The sequence below is a fragment of the Marmota flaviventris genome, chromosome 15, assembly GCF_047511675.1.
Source record: "Marmota flaviventris isolate mMarFla1 chromosome 15, mMarFla1.hap1, whole genome shotgun sequence".
NCBI lineage: Eukaryota > Metazoa > Chordata > Mammalia > Rodentia > Sciuridae > Marmota > Marmota flaviventris.
This window is the reverse complement of record NC_092512.1, coordinates 54,627,982-54,653,747: the sequence shown is the minus strand read 5'-3', so window position 1 is coordinate 54,653,747 and position 25,766 is coordinate 54,627,982. Positions and strand designations below refer to the sequence as shown.

The window sequence follows — 25,766 nt, the reverse complement described above, 5'->3', positions numbered from 1 at the left end:
CCTCTAGCTCATGTATTCATTTCGTTTGTCTAACATTTTCTACTTCTGGTTGAATGCCTAAGTGTTTCCTAACTCACAGGGTATGCAGATTCACTCTGATTCTCTAAGAATTGTATGGAATTTCCATGTTCCCATGTATATATTTGTCAAACAACATAATAACAAGGGAAATGTGAAAGAACCTTTCACTCTCATGAACTAGTATGCTGATTTTTCTTTGTCCCACTCTAGTCAATACATCTTTTAAAAGTTGGCTTTTTTTTTTTTTAGTTGTGGATGGACCTTTATTTTTAATTATTTATGTGTAGTGCTGAGAATCAAACCTCCTTTCTCACACATGCTAGGCAAGCACTCTACCACTGAGCTTACAACTTCAGCCCTATATTTTTAAAGTTTAATCAGATTTAATTAAGTATTCTGCCTTTTAAATTTAGAAATATTTTCTATACTGCTATATAATTTTCTATAATAATACCTAATATATTTATAGATATAAAAATAGAGAAATATATAAGTATATATAAGTATGATATATATTTTTAATCTATCCTTAAAAAGGTATAATATGGGTATTATATATATATATATATATATATATATATATATATATATATAAAACATTTAATTGTTACTTATTTACAAAGGTGGCTTTTAATAAACAGCATAAGCAAGCACAGAAAATTGGAAATAAACTTGTCAAATCTGGGACACAAGAGGACACTACCTTCTATCAAGTAGATAAAGCAATAATAAACAAAACTGTCCAAGTTATATGATCTCTATTTCCACCAGTGCCAATAGGGTTCAGAGTTAATCTTACCATTTTACTTTCTATGGGAAACTTCTGGTACTCAAACAAACAAACAAACAAACAAAATTGTTTTTTTATGTCATCAAATGTTTTTTAAAAAACATTAAGAAATTTAAGAAACCTTGACTTTTTATGTCAGCTAGTAAAATTCCTAAAGAAGGAAATAATAATGGCAGTAATGAATATTATATTACATTTTGAATGCTTTTTAGTACTAAGCACTTAACATGAATTAATGCTATTTAATAATTCCAACATCCTACAATGTGGATACTATTATTTTTCCATTTTGCAGATGAGGAAATTGTTGCCTAGAAGTGTCAAGATAATGTCTTCCAGACTTTGTTGGTTGTTCTTAGTCCCTAATTCTAAGTGGAAAAGTAAAGGGAAATTATCCTTAGCTTGCATCACAATTTTTAATGCCAAAAATTAAAGAAAAAATTGACAGGCCTATATACCCCCAGTTTTAACACATATCTGTCAAACACATGTTAGTTGCTGTTTTACTGACTAGGAATCATATGATTTTGGACATATCTGGATTAAAGTTATTAAGTTTGGGAGATAAAAATTGATCATGCCCCATGCAATTTATCATCCTAATCTCCTTGCAAGTAATTATGGCAATGAAGTATTCTTTTTTAGTCCCCTTTCACAAACTATTAGTTCCCTTGCAACAAATCAATAGGCACTTTCCAAGTGGAGACTTGCTCCCAGAATGAAGTAAATATATCTCAATATTAAGTAGCCATAAGCACTTTCAATTCTATGATATTGAATGGGATGGTGAGAGAATAATAGTATCCAAGCACAGAAGTAATTTATATTTTTGTTCAGACTAAACACTCTCAGCTTACCTTGCTGGGGCAGCTCAACAATTTTAATGTGCCTTCTGAAATTCTTGATAAGTGGAGTTTGAAATCCTCACTCATATTCATTTTAAGAAATTGGTTCAACTTGCGAGTAGCACGATTTAGAAAAGCAGCTTCCTATTATAGGAAAAAGTTACAAGGGCTGTGGTTCAAATAAAATATTAGAAACTGCAGCATTCTTAAGGAGCCTAAAGTCAGAGCAAATTATTAAGTAATACCCCACCTCCACCCCAGCTTTCTCTTCCTGTTAATCACGTGACTGACAAGTACAGGACTGAAACTGTTTAGCTCCTAGGTGACAGCATAAAATGCCCAGAACTTGGTTTAATGATTATCTGACTCTTAAAGTCTCTTTACTCTGTTATATGTGACCTTATCATTTATAGTTGAACGCATTATAAGATTACTCAGTTTTAAACAGAATAACTAAATGAGAAGGCTTCTGGAAGCAGTAATGATGAAAAAGGTATGTGTGTTTTTTTCTTACTGATACTACTTTCTAACCTTTGAGCTATGTATGAATAGCTAGCTGCTAATAAATAAAAAGGTCCATAGTCATGTGAAACACATTTTTGTAGATATTTAAAGAAATTAAAAAATAAAGAATTTATGGGTATAATATGAGATGCCATGAGATTAGTTTAGATACTGTGAGTTAAAAAAAATTAACAAATAGTACAAGAGAGTCTGTAGCAAGAAACCATACAAACTTTTAGACATTTTGTACATTGTAATATTACACCAAGTAGAGGTGGTATTGATTTAAAGTTAAGCAAATATTGAAAGAAAAAAATTTTCAAAATGTCTACACCTAAGTTATATCCATGACTTATGTTTGTCTATTTGCAAGCAAACAAACACTTTAAAAAGTCTTTTCCCAAATAAGAAATTTAGAAAAAAGAGATATGTGAATTCAATAGTTTTAATATTTTGAAGGTGAAAAATAGGATGGTATATAAAAAATTATTATCTATTAAGCCCAGGGCTACTTGTAAAATAATAGCATAAAAAGCATAATATAATTTAATTGAATAATGGACTTGTGTGGATAGAACCAAAAGAACATGCCATTAATATAATTGTCTAACAGGGGCACACAAAATTGGAGCTTCTATAAAATCAAGAACGACAAACTCTAAATAATTATCATTACCTTTGAATCACCACATGAATGTCTTTTAAAAAAGTTAGATTCATTGTTTACACAGTCGCTATCAACTTCTATCATTTTTTCCTGTAATAAATAAAATAATATGGTTAAACTGAGGACTTTTCTAATATTTAGTAATTATAAAAATATCCATCTTATATATAATACCTGGTATTTATATGTTATTTTTAAGAGAATAATTTTTGCCTGGTTTAACTTACTAGGTATGAACAGTAGTTTTCTATAGCTAAAGGATAAACAAGTATGCAATCCCCTCACATATTTAAAGCACTTCTTACATTCAATAGTTTAATTCCAGAATTCACTAAGAGAATTTGGCTCATTTAGGGAAATAAACAACCTATTTTAGAGGTCACACTATGTAGACAAAATACTGTAAAATTTGAAATAAAAAAATTTGATGAATTTAAGAGGTCACATCCCATTCAATAGCTTGATATTGATCAAACAGGGAAGGGAATTTACATTAGAATGAAGAGAAAAACTTCTTGACACCAGAGTTAAGGTTGAAATCCATTCTATAGCATTTTTAACAAGACAATTTGGTATTGTTGATATAGAATTTTGCTGAGAAATAGTGAGATTGAATATGTGTGTGTTTGTTATAAACGTAGAGTGGAAAAACACTGGCACTTGCTCACTTTTCATTTCTAAGAAATGCAGATTAAGAAGTCAGGATTATCTGAATCAAGGATTTAGAAGACCTACTTGAAAGAACAAGATTTCAGATTCTCTTATGCACAAGATTGGACTAGCTCTGTCCAGCAAACTAGCAATTCCATGCAAACAGAGCTTCTAGAAGGACTTCATGCAGTCTTAGACTACATGACATCATCAAAGAAAGAGGATAAAAGTACAACAAGGACAGAATTTAGTTGTAGGATTCTGATCTTCATCTGCCCCTCAGAAAAGTGTCCATCACTCTTATCATGTATAGAAAGCATAATGGTCTCTGTGTTTGTCCTGACTTTAAAATGTATAACACTATCTGTTTTACTCACAGGATATCATGTCTGAATACACAATGTTTTTATTTACCCATTCAACACATACTAAAGCCCAATGTGCAGAGTTTTCTACAAAATTCTGGAAAATACAGTCCTGGTTTCTTGTGCCATTTGATAAAAAGGGTGATTATGCATCTCTCGGGCACATTTATACCACTTCTTTAGAAAAATATACTTTTGAAAATAGAAGATTTATTTCTGTCAAATACAAACATACTGCAAAGATCTCAAGTACAAAAGCTATATTTTCTTTAACTGTCTTCAAGTTGCCATTATGCACATTCCCGAAAAGGTAGTGAAGAATTAATATTTTCCTGTCAAACTATTTTCCTATTGATTTTCATTAAATTCCAAGAAGGATAATAAATCATATATAAATTTTTCTTTTTTTTTTTTGTTTTATTTTTTTTATTTTTTTATTTTTTTTTAATTTTTTTTTATTGGTTGTTAAAAACATTATAAAGCTCTTGACATATCATATTTCATACATTAGATTCAAGTTGGTTATGAACTCCCAATTTTACCCCAAATACAGATTGCAGAATCACATCGGTTACACATCCACATTTTTACATAATGCCCTATTAGTAACTGTTGTATTCTGCTACCTTTCCTATCCTCTACCATCCCCCCTCCCTCCCCTCCCATCTTCTCTCTCTACCCCATCCACTGTAATTCATATCTCTCCTTGTTTATTTTCCCATTCCCCTCACAACCTCTTATATGTAATTTTGTATAACAATGAGGGTCTCCCTCCATTACCATGCAATTTCCCTTTTCTCTCCCTTTCCATCCCACCTCATCTATCTGTTTAATGTTAATCTTTTCTTCCTGCTCTTCCTCCCTGCTCTGTTCTTAGTTGCTCTCATTATATCAATGAAGACATTTGGTATTTGTTTTTTAGGGATTGGCTAGCTTCACTAAGCATAATCTGCTCTAGTGCCATCCATTTCCCTGCAAATTCTATGATTTTGTCATTTTTTAGTGCTGCGTAATAATCCATGGTGTATAAATGCCACATTTTTTTTATCCATTCATCTATTGAAGGGCATCTGGGTTGGTTCCACAGTCTAGCAATTGTGAATTGTGCTGCTATGAACATCGATGTAGCAGTATCCCTGTAGTACGCTCTTTTAAGGTCTTCAGGGAAAAGTCCAAGAAGGGCAATAGCTGGGTCAAATGGTGGTATTTTTCTTTGGTTAAACATCGAACATTTAATTTTTGCCATGGCACACTTCAAGAAAGAAAGTAGACCAACATATAGACATTAGTTATGATATTTTCCAAATTCACCAAATATATTGTATGAAAATGTGCCATATAAATTGTGATAATTTCTTGGCACATTTTAACAAATTGCATGACACATTGTGTGGATATTTGAAAAACATTAGTGCTTAGGCCAATGTTCCATGTAACTAATAAAACTTGTTTGTGGCAGATCTTCAGAAAGGTAATGTTATACCAGTTGATTTGTTGGCCAAATGTTTGATAGAGATGTAAGGGTGTTACTAGAACCTTAAAATATGGACTTATATAAAGGTCACAATTATTATTAATAATTTGACTTTAGCAAAATTTATGAATATATTTAACACAGGTTTGCATGGGTGCCAATTACAAATGCTTTCTAAAACTGTTTTTAATTCAAGTCCTATCAGAGAGCACTTCAGAGTAAGACTGTATAACTGTAGAACAGAATCATAGGTCCTCATCTCTTGATTTAACAAAAAGTAGAATTATTTGACCAGTACCACAATAAGTTTCTTATACATATCTTAATATATGTAAAGATTACTTCAAATTTGTTGTGAATATGGAAAATCAAAGAGAAAGGCCAAGATTACATTGACTGTAAGCTGCATTATTTTCCAGTATCAAATATGATGCCATGTTATTTCTAAAATACATAGTATCTTTTCAGTTTGTAGAATTAGATCTTTGAATTCAGCAGTTTTATCTTTGAAATTTTTTCTATTACATATTTAAGTTTCTTCTATTGTAAAGTATATCTATATCACTTCTTCTTTTATGTATTTATCACTAAAGAATTTTTTTTTCATTTTGTGTGGTTTTCTTTACCATGTATTACACATGCATGTTTTAATGGTGCATTCATTTCTGGTCTATGTTTTAATGTTCATTTATTTCCCCTGAAATCAAATCTAATATCTTCTCTGACATTGTATTTTTTTAATGTTTTTACTTTGTTTCTTAAAGAGTACTGAGAAAAATGTTAGCTGTTTTTCCCCTGCTTTCATGGATAATTAATTTTTTGATGTATATTCTTCCTTTTCCTTTTGCTTGCTTATATATTTGTGTATTCTTTTATTTATTTTGGTAGCATCAGAGTGCTTTATTTTTTGTTTTCTGAAGAGATGCTAAAGCAGAATACTGTTCAGCTAGTATTCGACATCTGTACCCATTTCATGGGAGAATGTATTAGTTTCCCAGGGATGCTGTAATAAATGACCAAAAATTTGGTGGCTCAAAACAGTAAAAATTTACTCATAATTCTGTAGGTCAGAAATCCAGAATCAGGTTGTCAGTTGAAGGCTCTGGGGAGGATCCACTTTTGTGTGTCTCTTCTATATTCAGATGGCTGACAACATGCTTTGGAGTCCCTTGCCTTAATGATCACACAGTTAATCTCTGTCTCTATATTCACAGTCCCCTCTTTGTATGTGTCTAGAATCTCCCTATGACTCTATAAAGACAATTGTGAGAGCAGTGGATCATGCAGGTTAATCTCCCTGTGTCAAAATTCTTGACTTCAATTTGTAGATTCCTTTATCTTATAAATTTTCAGGGATCAGAATTCAATATCTTTGGGTGGCTATTAGCATACTAGAGACACAGATGTTCATCTGACCGTTGATGTTGGGTTTGGCCAAAAGGTACACTTTTGGTAGTGGATGTTAGCAGACTGTACTGGAACAAACTAGAAATGTACTTGCACTACAGATTTTGGTTCCCTTGACTTTTAACATGAAGGTAAGTATCTGGTAGTATTCATATCTATTACTGTATAATTAACTACTACAAAGGTAAAATAAGACAATAAAAATTTGCTATCGTACAGTCTGTAGGTGAGAGATTTGGGAAGCATTTCTGAATCTGGGAGCTTCTGGATCTGCATATTCCATGAGGATGCAGTAAAGATGTAGGTCTTGTGTGTGGTCACCTGGGCTTGAGGAGGACAGGAGGATGCATTTGCAAGACATCTTGTGTGTATGGCTATTAAAGGAAGCCTCAGTAGCTCATCACATGAGCCCAGCCATAGACTTTCTTCAGTGTCCTTACAGAATGATGCCTAGTTTTCTCCAAGTGTGCACTGCACAAGAGAGGAAGCAGGAGGCTCTATAGCTTTTGCAACCGAGTCTCACACTGCCATATCTACCTTATTCTATTTGTAGGGGATGAGTCACTAACTCCAGTCCACACTTAGTGGTAAGGAATGAAACTCACCCTTTTAAAAGAAAGCGTGTAAAGGAATTTGGGGGCATATACTAACACAACCACACAGTTACTCCTCCATCTTTTGATCTTTTGACTAGGGATAAAATATGTGGAGATCATCAACTCTAGTCAACCTGAATACCTGTGAATCTGAGATATGTGTGTGTGTGTGTTTTCATATCCTTTTTTGGTTATTTTTTATACAGCAAATGCTAGCAGATACAGAAATCCTGCTTTGGGGATCAATCAGTTGTCCAAAAATAAAGAAGGAAGGGCAAAGGCAATGAACAGGGTCAGATGCTCATTCCTACCCAATTGCTATATTGTTTGTTATAAGATGGTTCTCTTCTTAATTTTTCCATGTTACTATCTTCAGTAGAGAAATTCAATATAGTTCACAGTGCATCTTCAGCATCACATGTGCTAAGATGACTAAAGTCTATCAATTGCTCATAGCTGATTCTGGTCAGCAGCTACATAACTCATTGTTGCTTCTTTTCCTCCCACATTTCATTTATTTTTGGTGGTCTTTGTAAGGGTTGCAAAGTTTTAATATAGAGAAGAAAGATTCAACCTTAAGTCTTTTGCCGTTTTTTGAACATAAACTTGGCTCCTACGTAAAGATTCATCATTTCTGATCATACTTATCACACTACATCCATCGTGCTATTTATTTTAGGGAATCCGTACTCTGTATAAAATTGTAAAAGTTTGCACAATTTTTGGAACACATTCAACTGGAACAAATTTTACCTACCATTTGTTAAGTAGCTTATTGGTTTATAACATTAATTGGTATTTAATTCCTGGTTAAAATGAAATCATTTATTCTTCATTAAAATACTTGTTGAGCATCTACCATGTGCCATTTAGTAGTGGGAATACTATTCATAAAATTATATATGGTTTCTTCTCAAAGTTTGGTGGGAAAGACAAACATTAATCCAGTAACCACAATCAATTCCCAACTTGATACTTTTTGTAAATAAATATGCCACCATGGAAATATATGCAAACAGATTTTTTTACATAGGGACCTCAAAGGAGACTTTTTCTAGAAGAGAACACTTCAACTGGGATGTGAAGCAAGAGTATTCTAGGGGAAAAGGGAATGAGAAAATTCATGATGTATAAACAGTTTGCATGGCTGTCTTTGAACTTAAAAGGAACATAGCGTGTAGGTGGCTCAATATAAGACAGAAAAGGAAAGAAGGGTTGTGTCTGGCAGAGCTAGTGAAGCCTCTGGTTCCTAATTAAAGCTAGAAGGCCTAGAAGAGACCAAGTAATGCACAGTCTTAAAGGCATTTTAAAGGAGTTTTGTTTAAATCCCCAAAGCAATAGAGGAATGAGTATCACACTGCCATATCGACCTTATTCTATTTGTAGGGGATGAAATATACCTTTTCCAAGGATCATATTTATAGCAGTATGCTAGAAAGTATGGATTCAAGAAAGAGTTTCCAGATGGCTCTTTGCAAGGCTATTATATAATTTATTCTTGAATAATTTTTTATTGGAGATAGTAATAGGAGAGAATCCAGAGAAAGGTTAATAGATTCAAAAAAACATTTAGGAAGCAAATTTAACATGATTTTTAGATGAAAATTGAGGAAGATTGATATATCAAGGATGACTTTGAGTTTTCTGATGTACATAATAGAATAAACTATGCTGCCATTCACTGAGATAAATAACAGTAAAATAGATGGAATAGATAAAAATATGTGGTTGGTTTTAAACACATGATGTTTTAGCTGATTTCAAAGATCAGAGAGCAGTTACATATATAGATACAAAATTAATCTAGAGTGTTAGAAGAAAAACCAAGGGAATAAATTGTTTGAAGGAGTGGCAATTCATAATATAAATGTCAGCCAGAAGGTCAAATTCAGTTGCGTACAAATTTATCTGCATATGGAAAACAAAACTAAAAAGGAAAAAAAAGTCTAAGATAGGATGGCAAAGTAATGATAGAATATAAAATGCAAAATTAAGCCAATATTATACTTATTTTGAGGTAGCATTTATAAACAAGTATTTATAATAAAACATTCAAAGAAAAAGATACTTAGAAGCATATATGGAAATGTGTATGGATATATATGCACATGAACACAAACATCCGGAAGTACCCTTAATGGACTTCTTCTGTTTAGCTGATGCTATCATGATCAATATTCTCTATCTTTCTAAAAAAATGTTGACAACTGCCCACAAAACATAGCACTCTTGACTGGTAGTCTAATTTTCTCAAAATGTGCATGGTATTTTAACTCTAACCATTTCAGTTGTATATTTACTAAGCAAATTCCTTAATAGTGTTATGCTTATTATTTAACTATAAAAATATAAAAAATGAAATATTAGTTATGCAAATAGTTACTTTGAGGACTTCTAGCCTCTAGTCTGGCATGTAAGGAACCTAGAAGTTGCTACTCCATACTAACAGCACAAAGGTGAATGCATTGAAAAATCAGCTCTTCATAGATCACAGTACACATATCACATAAAATATAATATCTGCTTAATATTTCATTTTATGTTCTATTATGACTTTTACCATTCTATTATCACTTTCTTTTTTCTATTTCAGTTTGTTTTTCTTATGCAGATAAATTTTGTTCAAGACTCAACTTGACCTTTTAGTTGGCATTCGCATAATGAACTACCACTCCTTAAAGTAATGAATTCCCTTGATTTTTCCTTCTCCGATTTAACCAAGTAGATGAGCAGTGAGGGCGAACTGCTGCCTCTAAAATTGAGAGAAACTGGCAGATACAAAGATGTGGAGATGAGAGTATATATAAATATAGTAAATATACAACTGAAATGGTTGGAGTCAAAATACCATGCACATTTTGAGAAATTGTAATTCCTTCACCAAATTGGAGAAAGAATTACAAATTATGAGCAGAAACCTCCATAGGAATCAGTGTGGGAGTAGAGATTTCTAAACTATAATAAATGAATTTCTAGACACACACTATGGAACACCTCTGAGAGAAGTCTCACATTTCATGAGTTCAAGTCCAGTGTTTCTAGCTACAAGATTCTCACAATGAATATCAGAGAAAAAAACAAAACGAAACAAAACAAAAACCTTTATGTTTCTGACAGGAGGAGGGGAAAAGGAACTACTATGATATAAGTCAGAGCATTCTGTTCTCTTTACCAATTCCTACTTGGGAGAAACAATTTTTACCAAAGCCTAAACTTTTAGGGCCTTCTCAGAGCCTGACCTTCCTAAAGGAAGGGAAAGACACAACTCCATTTCCCTCTATACTCTCATGTATTGGAATGCCATACTATACCACCCACAGAAGAAAAAAACAACTGGTAAAGTTCACAGTCCATAAAGGAAGCCTGATCAAAAAAAGACCTAATCACAGGCCCAGAGAGATATTCTTACCATGACATCATTATCAGCCTATTTAGCTTTTTCTTTCATCCAGAACATTCATGATCAGATATTGATAAACAATTACAAAGCACATTAAAAGGCAAAAGCCATAGTTTGAAGAGACATAAGAAACATCAGAACCAGACTCAGCTATGACAGTGATGTTTAAATTTTCAGGCCAGGAATTTTAAAACTCTGTAATTAACATGCTAAGGGAGTTAGTGGAAAAAGTCAGATCACAGGCTACTTAAAATTGCCGGAAACTAGGACTCTACAAAGAATGGAAAAGTATTCTTAACTGATATAACAGATGACACTTCTAATAATAGTAACAAGTGTCCAATTATATATATGTGTATGTGTGTATAGGTGCTTATGATTTTTATGTATAAGTGAATGACAGCAATAATAGAAATAAGAGGTAGGAATTGGTAAATTTTATTATTGGAATGTCCCTGCACTACCTCTGCAGCAGTACAGTGTTCTTTGAAAGTAGATTTGGGCGAGTTGTATAGATGTATATTACTATTTTAGCCAGCTTTTTCACCTTCGTGACCAAAAGACCTGGTAAGAACAATATAAGAGGAGGAAAAGTTTATTTGTGTCTCATGGTTCCAGAGGTCATAGTCATAGATGGCCAACTCCATTGATCTGAGCCCAAGGTAAGGCAGAACATTATGGTAGAAGAGTGTGGTGGAGGAAAGTGGCTCAGGACATGACAATCAGGAAGAGAGAGAGAGAGAGAGAGAGAGAGAGAGAGAGAGACTCTGCTTACCAGAGAAAAAATATAAATCCCAAAGTTATGCCCTCAGTGACCCACCTCCTCCAGCCAAACCCTTCGTGCCAACAGTTATTATTCAGTTAATACCTAACAGGGCCCATGAGGGGATTAATGTACAGAGTAAGTTAAGATTCTCCAATCATTTCATCTCTAAACTCTGGTGCATCATCTCACACATGAGCTTTTCAGAGGACACCTAATATCTAAACCATAACAATTATAAATTCTAGGAAAACAACTGAAAGGGGTGAAAAAAGAAATATTATATTTGGTATTATATTATATATAATATTATAATTGGTATTCCAAGAAAAGAGAAAAAGTAGAATCATAAAATGCTCAATGAAAAGAAACAAACAAAATTATGGAAGATAAAAATAACAGAACAAGGTCAATAAATAGAAAACAGTAACAGATATGGTAGGTATGGATATTAATTCAACTATGTCAATAATCATTAAGAAAATCAATGATCTAAATGCATAAAATAAAGGTCAGATTCTCATATTTGGTAAAAATAAGGCTTAACTGTGTGTTGTGAAGAAGCCAATTTTTAAATAGAAAAATGTATTAATTTCAAATAAAAGGAAGGAGATATACCTTGCTCGTGCCACTAAAGAAAACATAAGTAGCCATATTGATATGCAAAAAAAAATTCAGAACAAGGAAAGTTATAAGGGATAAATATAGGCATTACATATTGATGAGGGCTCAATACTCGTTAATATAACAATCCGTGATATGTGTGTGCCTAACAACATAGTGCCAAAATCTGTGAGGCAAAAACTGATAAAACTATAAGGAGAAATTGAAGAATTTACTAATATGGTTGGATACCAATGATACCTATCTACCAGAAATGGTCAGATTAGCAGGAAGTAAATCAGTAATGACATAGTTGAATTCCACAGCACCATCAATCAATAGATATAATTGACATCAATAGACTACTTAATCCATCAACAGCATAATACATATTTTTCCTAAACTCACATGGAACATTCATCAAGATGGATCACATTCTGGACCATAGATATACCTTAACGAATTAAAGAATATAGAATAATTAATGTAGAATAAAGAATAATTAGTGTATGCTTTCAGACTGCAATGCGATTATAGTAAAAATCAATGATGGAAAGAGCTAGAAAATTCTCAAACACACTGAGATTAAGCAACACATATGTCAAAGAAGAAGCTGGAAGAAAATTGAAAAATTGTGACTAAATGAAATTATGAATTATCAAAATTTGTAGGATCCAGGGTAATTGATGGCTTAGATAAAATTTGTACTATCAAATGCATATATTAGAATAAATGTCTAAAATCAATAACTTCAACATTTGAATGAGAAAACAATAAAATAAAAACAAATTAAATACAAAGTGTGCAGAGCTAAAGACTGATCAGAAGTCAATCAAGTTAAAATAGTAAATCAATAGAGAAAATTGAAAAAAGCAAAGACTTTAGCCAAGATAAGAAAAAAAGAGAATATAAATATTGCTAATATAAAAAATGAAAAGGGGGACATAATTGAGGTCCCATGGAGATTAAAAGTATCATAAAATATTATGAACAAAATTCTATGTCCAAACTTTTCACCTGATGCTACTTGAAAGACTATGCCAAATTTCTCACAAAAAACAAATAGAAAATCTGAATAAGCCTGTTTATTAAAGATATTGAATGAACAATTTCTAATGTTACAAAACAATTTACCAAGCCCAGGTGTGTTCACTTGATGAATTCTATCAGAGATTTAAGGGAAAAATTCTTCAATTCTATATAATATCTTTCAGAAGATGGAAGCAGAAAGATACTTTCTAAGTCATTTTATAAGACCACCATTATCCTAATACCAAAACTAGACCAAGATATTACAAGAAAAAAAAAAAAAACTACAGACCAGTATCTCTCATGAACATTGATGAAAAACCCTCAACAAAATATTAGCACATTTAATACAATAAATTACAAGAGTGTCAAGTGATATTATGGCAGGTATACAAAGATGATTCAATATTCAAATGTTAATTAATGTTACTGATCATATCCTTAGGTCAATGATTGCATGATCATATTAATATATGTAAAAACAGTTCTTGAAAAAATCCAACCTCCATTCATAATAAAAATATAACAAACAAGAAATAGAAAGTAACTTTCTTAACTAATTTTTAAAAATCTACAAAATCTATACAACTAACACCATATTTAGTGGTATGAAATTCAAAGTTTTCCTGCTAACAAAATATTTACTCTCTCATCACACATTTCAACATATTAAAATGCAATAAGACAAAATAAAAAGAAATAAAGGTATACAGATATGTATACAAATAAATGTATACAGATATAGTTAACTGATATTCAAAAAAATAATTAGAGGCAATACAATGGAGTAAATGTCATTTTCAGCAAGTAGTTTTGGAACAAGCGAATATCCATGCCCCAAAACAAAAATATACACACAAAGCTTACACTTCTCGTAGAAATTAACTCAAAATGAGTTATGCATCTAAATATAAAATTAAAAAACTCTTAGATGATGACCTAAGAGAAAATTAGATTACCCTGTGCATAGTGATGATTTAAAAAACAAACAAACAACAACAACAAAAACCCCCAAAGGCACAATCTATGAACAAAATAATTGATAAATTAGATGTCAAAATCTTCTGCTTTGCAAAAAAATAATAAAGAGAATGAGAAGGCAAGTCACAGTCTAGGAGAAAATATTCATAAAAGATACATCAGATTAAGGACCATTATTTTTATCTCAATTCTAAGTGGATCAGGAAACTAGGCATTAGACCAGAGATCGTGCACCTACTGAAGAAAGAGTAGGTCCAACTCTCCATCATGTCAGCTTAGGAACCCACTTCCTCAACAAGACTCCTAAAGCACAAGGAGTAAAATCAAGAAACAATAAACGGGATAGTATCAAACTAAATAACTTCTTCACAGCCAAGGAAACAATCAAGAACGTGGAGAGAGAGCCTACAGAATGGGAGAAAATCTTTGCCACCTGCACCTTAGATACAGCATTAACCTCCAGGTTATACAAAGAACTCAAAACACTTGACACCAAAAACTCCCCCAATAATCCAGTCAATAAATGGGCATAGGAACTGAATGGACACTTCACAAAAAAAAAAAAAAAAAAAAAAAGAAATGTGATTGGTCAACAAATATATGAAAGAAAAAACATTTAACATCTCTAGCAATTAGAGAAATGCAAATTAAAAGTACACTGAGACTCCATCTCACTCCAGTCAGAATGGCAATTATCAAGAATACAGTAACAATAATTAAGTGTTGTTGAGGATATAGGGAAAAAGGTACACTCCTACGTTGCTGGTGGGACTGCAAATTGGTGTAACCACTATGGAAAGCAGTGTGGAAATACCTCAGAAAATTTAGAATGGAACCACCATTTGACCTAACTATCCCACACCTCAGTTTATACCCAAAGGAGTTAAAATCAGCATACTACAGAGATGCAGGCACATAAATGTTTATAGTCATTCAGTTCACAATAGCAAAGCTATGGAACCATCCTAAATGCCCTTTACCACATACACAATGGAATATTACTCAGCCATGAGGAAAATTAAATTATGGCATTTGGATGAAACCAGTCCAAAGAATCAAAGCTGAATGGTTTCTCTGATATGTGGATGCTAGCACACAATAAGTGGGGGTGAAGGATGGGAAGAATAGAAATTTATTGGCATAGACAAAGGAGAATGAAGGGAAGGGAGGGGTGATGGGTTTAGGAAAGACAGTAGAAGGAATGAATTAGACATACTTTCCTATGTTCATATATGAATACATGACCAGCGAAACCCCACATCATGAACAATAAAAAATGCGATCTTAATTAGAATAAGTTATGTCCTATGTATACATAATATTTTGAAATACACTCTTCTGTCATATATATCTAAAAAGAACAAATAAAATATTTAAATTAAGAAGAAGAAAAAAACATTATTTGTACACAGAAATCCTAAAAGTCAACAAAATAAGCAACATAGTAAAAATAATGTACCAAAGACTTGTGTAGAGAACTCACTAAAGAAGACGGATGCCATCAGTCTTTACATTTTCACTAAAGAAAATATTCAGATGACAAAGCATATGAAATGATGCTTAACATCATGTATCATCAGAGAAATACAAACTAAAACAATGAGCTGCTATGGCACACCCATTAAAGAAAGGACAAAATCCAAAATACCACACCAAATATTCTCAAGAATATTAGTCAGTAAGAACTCTCATTCATTGCTGGAGGGAATGAAAAATGCTATATAGCCATTTTAGAAGACACATTGATGATTTCTTAAAATGTTAAGCAAACTCTTACTATACAACCCAGCAATCTTGATCCTTGGTATTTACTCAAAGGATTTGAAAACTTATGCTCACACAATATATGCAAATGGATGCTGATAGTGGTTTTATTCATTGTTTCCAGAATGTATAAGCAATGAAAATGTCCTTCAATAGACAAATGAACAAATAAACTATAGCACTTCCAGACAATAGAATGTTTTAAGTGCTAAAAGAAGCAGTCTGTCAAACCACAAGAACAGCTGGAGAAAATTTAAATGCATATTACCAAATGAAAGAAGCCAATCTGCAAAGACTACATATTGTTTGATTTTGATTATACGACATTCTGGAAAAGGAAAAACTATGGGTACAGTAAGAACTCTAGATAGGGAACAGGGTTGGGAGGGAAAGGGAGGAGACAGGGGGTTAGCAAGGATGGTGGAATGTGATGGACATCATTATCCAAAGTACATGTATGAAGACACGAATTGGTGTCAACATACTTTATATACAACCAGAGATATGAAAATTGTGCTGTATATGTGTAATAAGAATTGTAATGTTATTTCACTGTCATTTATTTTTTTAAAAATCAATTAAATTTTTTTAAAAAAGAAAATTAACCACAATAAAAGAAGAACTACTCTCACACAAAAAAAAGAGTGAATAAATTGTTAACACTATGGGGTGGGGAGAACATCAGTGGTTGTGAGGGGTTAAAAAGGAGAGAAGGATGAATGGGGGAGTACTGAGGATTTTTAGGGTAAAGAAAATATGCCAAAAAGCACTATCACTTGAAAACATAATTAAAATAAAAACAGAATTTACAACACTAAGAGTGAACCTTGGTGTAAACTATGAACTGTGGGTGATAATGATGTGTAGATTCATCAATTCTAATGAATGTACTACCATGGGAGGGCATATTGTTAGTGGGGGAGTTTGTGGGGACAAGGATGCATGAGAACCATGTATTTTCAGCTCAGTTTTATTTCCTGTGAACCTAAAACTGGTTTTCCAAAGTTAAAAAAGTTGTTTTTATAAAAATTAAATTGTATTGGAGCAACTTAAAATTACTGAAATAAGTATGGGTGAGACAATAAAAATATTGAGGTAAATCCAAAATACCTAAGAGAAAGTGACATCAGATTATTTTTCAAGTGTCTAAGCATCCTGTAAAAATAGAATCCAGAAATTATAGAGGATGCATTATGAGTGTTTATTTTTTTAAGAAATATTATGGGAAACTAATTAGTAAATTCGTATTTGAAAAAAAAAGTTATGACCTATATTTTTAGGGAATAGCAAATGAATGTACATTTACTTATTTAATATTTTTTAAAAATGGCAAGTAATATATCTTTTAACTGACATCCTCCAAAACTTTTTCTGTTATTTTAACAATGACCAGTTCTAACCAAGCTAGGAATATGACACAGAATACTTTTTTCTTGTCACATAACCCGAGGTGCTGAAGAATACAATTCCTTCACCTATGTCTTATGCACACACAACACAATATCCTTCTTGCTCACAAAGCCTACTCATGTGTGTATGAGGCATATAGCATATAAAATATAGATATGCATGCAAATGCAGTATTTACAAGGGCATTTTCCTCTCGTTTTATTAAAAAATAGAATAATAGTTTTATATATATAAGTATATATATCTTCAACTTGTTTTGTATTACTTTAATTTTGCTCTATATGATTACTCTCATTCTACATAAAACACATTGAGAACAATTTTTCATAACTATGTAATAATACACATTAAGTGTACTCCACCATTTATTTAATACTTCCCACATTGATGAGTAAACAAGTATTCGCTCCTATAAACAATGCTGTAATAGACATCTTTGTATATGCAGTTGTGTATACACACATATTATCTCCTATATTAAGGCCTCTCTAGAATTGTTTTTCAAAAGTGAGATATGCTGAATAAAATGGTGTACCCATTTTTAAAGTGATCACACTTTTACCACACTTCTGCCAGCAAATAATGGATTTCTTTTGTTATGTTCTTGCCAATGCCAGATGCCATCAGTCTTTAACACTTACCAATCTTGATAAGTGAAAAATGATGCCTCATTATAGTTTTAATTGGCATTTCCTTGACAAACTAAAAGATGAGTATCATTTCATGTTAATTGAGAATTTGCCTTTCCTTTGCTGTAAATACTCTGTTCTTATTGATGTTTTTATTGCTGTTTGTCTTTAAGTGATCAATTTTTACATTTTATATTTTAAAAAGTTTCAAGGCTTTCCATTTTATTTTAGCTGTATTTATTATATAGCATACTCTGTGGTGTGTGTGTGTGTGTGCGTGTGTGTGTGTGTGTGTGTGTGGTCTTATTTTCAGAGTCTAAAATATGTCAGATATTCGTTATATTTATGTTTTATGATTTTGGTGTGTAAATGTTTTATTCTCCTTTTCCTATAGTGACTTGAACAGATTATAGTTCTTTTAAGCATTTTTTCAAAAGATTATTAATATTGTATTCTCCATCAGTTTATTTGAATACAAATATCTACTAATCATTCTTGTATAAGAGGAGGGATTTACTCCTTTTTTACTTTCAGCCCTTCTATAACCAAGTAATTTGTAGATTATTAATCTTTAGGTGAAACATGTCACTGTAGTCTTTCTGTATTTACAACTCCTATCTAAACATCACCAAATATTTCAGTATTTAATACTGATTGTGTTATATCACCATGTTTTTTCAAACAATTTTTTATTTCTATCTTTTTCAATTGGAATAATCTTAAAGTCAGGGTTTGTGGTTATTTTTCAGATAAAAATAAAGATCAGATTTGAAAAAAAAAAAAAGATCTCGGGATCTTATTTTCCTTGGCATAGTGAATAAAATTTGCCTGGGTGTGGGATTATGGACCCACAGTCAGAACTCTTAGTAGTTCTCACAAAACTCAGTAGACATTGGTTAATTAGAGGTAAACATGGGTGAAAATTGATAAGTTGTCTAATTTTATTTTCTTTTGTTGTAACTCTCCTTCAGGAGAGATGTTTTCTTGAAAAAAGAAAAAAATCATCTTGCTATAACTTATTGTTTGCTTTCTCTTATTGTTTTTGAGTAATAATCAATACATGACTATATATATTAAAAATTAGTCTTTTCAATTTCAGAATGTTTTCTTTTATTTCATTGGTTATTTTTTTCATCAGAAAAATTTATTAGTCATAGGTTAGTTCTAATGAAGATAAACTCCCCTCAAAGTGCCTGTGATTTCTGAAATTCCCATAGTGTTATCTATTGAATTATCTGTAATAAACTCTGTAGGATCTTATACTTGACCTCCACAACTTCCTGCCAAAAATCTAGAGATGATGACCTTCATGAAATCACCACTTCCCTGAGCAAAGCTGTTTCTCTAGTGAAAACCACTGATAATCACACTCCATTTGTGGAGATGGAGAGACTTTATTATGCCAAAAGATTTTCCTGACTTTTGTCTGATTTGGGAACTTGAAAAAACACATTGTACTGGATATGTGGTTATCATTCCATATCATATCTATTTCTCCCTCTTTATTCTTTCATTATCATGTGTTTTTTTTCATGAAAGTTCATCTCACTCGAAGATCTGGGTTGGGTTTTTAAAAAATGTATTACTTTTTTTTTAAATTTGAGGTTTTATGTTTTTGTTTTGTGAGATGGGGTCTCCTTTTGTTGCCCATACTGGTCACAAACTAGGCTCAAGTGATTCTCCTGCTTAGGGCTCCAGATTAGCTGGGACTACAGACCTGAGCCACCACACCCAGCTTTGGACTTTATCTAAGATGTGGATATTAAGTCAAGAAGAGTTATTCCACTTCTCTGGCCAGAGCAATTTGCTCAACTACCCATGGTCTAAAGTGTCAGAGTTTTGTTCTTCAACTGACATAAGAATTGTTTCACAAGGAATACAACCAGAATATACTTAATTTTAGGTAAGGAAATGATCATTCTACTGGATATTTAAAAAAAAAAAAGCAAGAAAACCTGGTTGCTCCTGGCAAGCCATAGCATGAAGCTAAATGACACAAGGAGAAATGCAGAGCCAAAAGAACTCAACTTTAGTTCTGACTGAGTCACAACTGACAGCAATCACCTGTGGGACTTTTGAATTATTACAGGCTAATAAATGCTCTTCCACATTCTGTTTTCTTCTTGTACGGGAAATCATACCAACCCAAATACTTAAGCATCCCAGAGAAGCAAAGCTTCTTTATCCTGGAGGCTTTCATAACTGATTCCCAGGCTATTATAAAAACTGCCCTTCCCTTTTGGATGCAACCACTGTCACCAGTGAATATATATGGCTTGCTCCTACCACACATTCATGTGTCTAGGGGGAGTTTGTTCAAAACATCAGATCTGATCTAGTCCTCTTTCAACAGATTTCTAGAGCAATGTATTTCCAGTCCCAAAGAGAGGATTAAGTTTCCTCTCCTGTTTTTTTTTAAAAAATGTCACTTTCCTATCCCAGGAATTCCTCTTTCTAGAATGACTGACAGTGCAAATAATGACTAACAGTCATTACCACAACCATTATACTGCACGATCCAGACAGAACAGATTCATAAACAGATGAAGTGGGAAAACTAATGACTGTGAGAACTAGCTTGCAGACACAAGATAGTAAAGCCCATGAGTTTTCAGCTACATTAAGTTTGCCATATCAGTAATGTAAGCATGACTTTTAGTTTCAGTCAACAAAGGTTAGTAGAACAATTGAGGATACAAATTCTAGTAAACAAAAACACCAGGATAACACATTCTTTTCTAAATTCTGAAACCTGCCCCATATGGTACTGTTTGTGATAATTTTTATTTTTTTTATTCATGAATGTGTTTACTTTAAAATATTTATTTGATATATATGCATATTTAGATTTTATGCATAAAATGTATAATGATTCATCTTTAGTAATAATCAAGATAAGCTGCTACAAAAAGCAAAAGTATTTTTGACTGCCCTCCAAATACAGTAGAACCCAAGCTTAATCTTAAATAGAACTTAGATTTCTGTATGTGATTAACTGGAAAGACAGGGTAAGGAGGAAATTCCAGAATGGGAAACACAGAGCAAAGGTACTGTGGTACAAAAATGTTGAATCCAGTAATAAATCCAGTTTGTTTGTGGTATTCAAAGTGTAAGGGACTATAGAGAGTGAAATACATCAGAACAGATTATGTTTCTGAAAAGCCCCCAGTTAGGGGTGAATCCTGCATTCAGTAGACAATGAGTAACAACCTCTGGGAAGTTGTTGAACAGGGATTGGGCATCATTTCAACCCTGTTTTATGATGTTAAATCTGTATGTGGGAAGTATTCATAATGTATGTCTGACTATGAAGCTTATAGCTTATCTACTTTGCCCAGAGCAGCAAATTTGGGGCTGGGTAGAGGTGAATTATGGGAGAAATAGAGCATGAGGAGGACCAAAGGCAGAAGAATCAGAAGCAAGCCTGCTGGAGAGAATTCTAGCTCACTGGAAGGGTACAACTGGTTAAATGAAGTCACTAGCTCCAATTTGACAATATTATTCTTAGGTAAATAGGCATTCTTTAGTTTGGAATGTCCACTGTGAAACAAATTCTAAAGTAAACAACTCCAAATTTATAAATCATGTTCTACCCAAAAAGTAGGGGAAAGAAAAAAACACATATAGATAATTGTGAGCTTAACTGTGTTTACTTTGCTTAATATTTTAAATGTCCCTATTTATAATACATCATCCTCAGTTAATAATTTTTTGAGAAGGTAACAGATAAAAATTATTTGCAAAGACTATGACAGTAGATACTTATCAAACCTTATATGCCTGTCTCTTCCTCATTTACTGCCCAACATTGCAATTTTAACAAGAAGGAGGGGATTGTGAAGACAGTAGCTGGAAAGTTTTGGCTTTAGAATTATTTCATTGTTATGATCATAAATAAACACTATTTTCTGACATACAAAACACCGAAGATATGTAATATGGTAGTTTAATACTCAAAAGGTGTTTCCTGCTAAGTTTCATTCTCCATTCTAAGGTGAATACATACTACTATTAATTAATTAATTAATTAATTAATTAAAGCTTTGAGTATACAAAAATGTGATCTTGTTAATTTCCCAGTTAATCTTATGACAAGAGTAAGTCAGTGAAACAGTTCTCAAAGCAATTTATTTTACCATGCTTTTCATTTAATTTATAGTCCTAAAATAGCATATTTCATATTGCCTGTCTCTATAGTACAAAAAAAGAGTAGCAAAAATGTTTAAATATTTAAACATTTAACATTGTTGTTAATGCACTATAGAGGACAACAACAATAATAGCAAAGATATCAGTCTAAAAATGATGTTGAAAACAATTATATTCTTAATTATGGTGTTTCTGAATAGCATTACCATGAAGGTGACCCTCCCCCATTTATTTAATTAAAAAATTTTTTTAGTTGTCGATGGACACAACACCTTCATTTCATTTATTTAAATCTATGTGGTGCTGAGGATCGAAACCAGTGCCTCACATGTGCCAGGTGAGAGCTCTACCACTGAGCCACAACCCCAGCTCCCCCATTTTTTTATGTAGAAGAATGAGAAAAGAAAACTTGAGATTGTTAGTTTCTGCTTATGAAAATACCTCTAAAGAATTTCTTTGATGAAGTTTAACTTAAAAAAAATAATCTGCCAAATCCATTGGAAATACTAGTGGTGCTGAATAGAGAGCAAAGTAGTTTCTCACAAAAGGGTAATTAATGAGTATTAAATTCATTCTTTGTCTTATGTAAACTTACATATTCATTGGATTCCATTTTCTGGAGGTGAATGTATGTTTTCTTTTTGTGGGAAACCTTCTCCACTTTACCAAAGCACATTAGAAACCCCTTGTGGTATTTTATTAGTTGTATTAGTTAAGATGTGGTTATGTAAGACTGGGAATAAGAAACGGTGTTCCAGGAACTATATGATTCAACAGTTGGCAGATTTCCCTAGATAGCAATGTTTGTGTAAAATACAGACACTGCATAATTATTGAGAACCTGGCTGCATATCCACCTGCACTTGGTACAGAGCCACAGATTATAAAAGTATGTGTAGTATCTTTCTGTGGGTGTGTAGAAGTGTTATTATAGGATTCATCCAGGGCATCCGTGCACAGGGCCCTCTAAATAACTGGCAAACACACAGCAGTACATTGGGAAGAACACTGAACTGAAGGTACAAACTGTGTCTGCAATTGGAATTATAGTAATTTTATAACAGGGATAGACTTCAGAGATTACACAACTCAAAAATTATTATAATAAATTAGGAAAGTGAGGCTCTAAAGTGATGAATAGATTTGTCCAAAGTCTCATAGCTGAAGTGGCAAAGCTCTGACCCAAGCATTTTTTGTTTTCTAGTCCAATGTTCTTTCCGTGGCATTGTGCTGACTTGTGCAACCTTTCCCTGGGTTTCCTCAGATGTAAAATGGGAATGCTGGACTAAAGCAGAGGCTTTCACACAAAGTAGTCCATTGTAGTCCTGGGGTTCCTCAAGGCCAACTGAGGGCCACTTGGTAGTAGGCATATTACAATGTAGGATAGTCAGAGTTCAGGACCTCATTGGAGTTCTCTGTAGTATTTTATTAAAAAAGATTCATGACTAAATAAAAATTTGAAAAGTTAATATTAATCCACTTCTAAATTCTATAAATTCAAAATTATCTTGTATATTTGAATTTTATTAGAATTTTAGTTTCACAAGTCCAGCAATTTATAGTCATTTTTATTATAGGTTTTTATTTTCATCTGTTTTTATAGATGTGAGATAGCAAATTTAGAAAGCATTGTTTTCAGATATATTATTTCTAAAATAGATAATATTAAAAGAACTGTCACTTTTTGAAAGCTTACTAAGTTCCAGGAACTGTTCAATGAGACTTACATATAGTAACTCATTTCATCATAATAGTAACTCCCATGAAGTATGGGTACTAACGTTGTCCTCATTCTAGATATAAGGAAACTAAGGTACAGAAAGATGAAGTAATTTACCTAGTGTCACATAGCTAGAAATGGCAGATTCAGGGGGTTCAGTGAGTCATGACACCAATAAGTACACTTTAAATTACTCACTGATAGAATAAAACCTATCTGTAGTCATTGTAGTACACAGAAAACTTACTTTTCTGTATAATAAATTTGTAGTCTCATATTTATCCATACCAATGATGATCTTTGAATTAATAACAACTACCAATATTAGAAAAACAACTGCAGCACAAATATTATCATGTAATCTACAATTCTTGATCAGTTATCTGTCTGAGATTCACCTTTATAAACACAGAATAAAGAAGCCAGATTAAAAACAATTTACAATGTCTAATCCTAATGTAGGTGTGGCTCATTACTCATATAAGAATTTTAATGAAATAGCTATTAAATCATAGGGGCATTAGACATAATATTGTCTTCCAAGATGAATGCACTGACTTAAGAGAAGCCTGGCCAGATTGAGTAAAACAAGTCCTTTACAATAAAAGTCAAGACTATTCAAAAAGGAATTTTTCATCAAGGGATAAACTGTAATCATGGGGCCTTTGCATATTGCTCCAACTTAGAAAAGCTTCTGCTTCCTATCATGGTGCTAGAGTCATTTGAGTCCCACACTCCTTTTGGGAAATGTCTTTAAAAACTCCATCTATTTAATGAGTATCTACTGCATTTTATTTACTTTTTCCTACTGTAAGAACTATGTTGTTTTATCAATCTTCAAGATCTCCATTGTATTTTCATATAATAAAAAATTACTGATGGAATGACAATGTCAGTAGTCACACACTCCCAAACTTTCAGTGGATGTTGGCTGCCATCTGTAAATTTTACTAACGCTTTCAAAAAGTAACATCGGGGCTCTGGCTGTGGCTCAGTGGTAGAGCACTTGCCTGGCACTGGATTTGATCCTCAGCACCACATAAAAATAAATAAACAAAAAAAGTAACATGCCCTAAGCAACTTAGCAAGACCCTGTCTCAAAATAAAAAATAGAAAGGGCTGGAGATGTGGCTCAGTGGTTAAGCACCTGAAGGTTCAATTCAGTATTATACAAACAAAAAACAACTATGTTAAATTGTGAATGATGAGATAACCTTTCTTTCAGAATGCTTCTTATCTCCGTTTCTTTTATATGAGTTCTGTTAGTTATCTTTCTAAAGTCCAGATCTAATTCTACTGCCAATTAGAATTGATGGTGGATTGTGATGGACATTATTATCCAAAGTACATGTATGAAGACACAAATTGGTGTGAATATACTTTGTATACAACCAGGATATGATAAATTGTGCTCTATATGTGTAATAAGAATTGTAAAGCATTCTGCTGTCATATATAAACTTAAAAATTAATTTAAAAATTATAACATTAAAAAAAGCACCTTCACATAAGGCCTTCCAAGATCAGATCATACCCTGACTTCCAAAACTTCCATACTCTAATCTCTACCTAAGCTCAAGCCATGGGCACCACTGACTTCCGAAATCTAACTACCAAGCCCCTTGGGTCAAACTATTCCCTAAACATTTACAACTACAATTATCATTATTCCATTGTGTTGCAATCCTATATTTTGAGTCTGTGCCTCCTTTAAAACTGTGAACTTCACAGGATTGTGACCAGTGTATAGACTGGTCTTTTTAATATTTGTGTTCAATATTTAACAATTTGCATACTACAAACCACTAACACGTATTTCATAAATACATGCAAAACTGCATTAAAAGTCAAGGTTACAGGTTTTGAGTCAAGTAGTCCTTTCTGATGAAAAAGAATTCTCTTTCATTTTAGTCTTCTAAAACCTACTCATTCTTCAGTGTTCTACTAAAATTGTAATTCTCCCCTTCGTTACTAGAGTTCTTGGAAAGCAGGTCATAT

General features: G+C 32.6%; 1 protein-coding gene across 1 annotated transcript in view; it reads right to left on the bottom strand.

The window, feature by feature from the left end:
- Il7 (interleukin 7) overlaps positions 1-25,766 on the bottom strand; it is a 66,467-nt gene that overhangs the window by 2,427 nt on the left and 38,274 nt on the right. Inside the window, exons 3-4 of the mRNA XM_027949566.2 lie at positions 2,837-2,917; positions 1,669-1,800 (exon numbers count right to left, since the gene is read on the bottom strand). Coding sequence (XP_027805367.2) covers positions 1,669-1,800; positions 2,837-2,917 — 213 coding nt within the window. The remainder of the gene's footprint in view (positions 1-1,668; positions 1,801-2,836; positions 2,918-25,766) is intronic.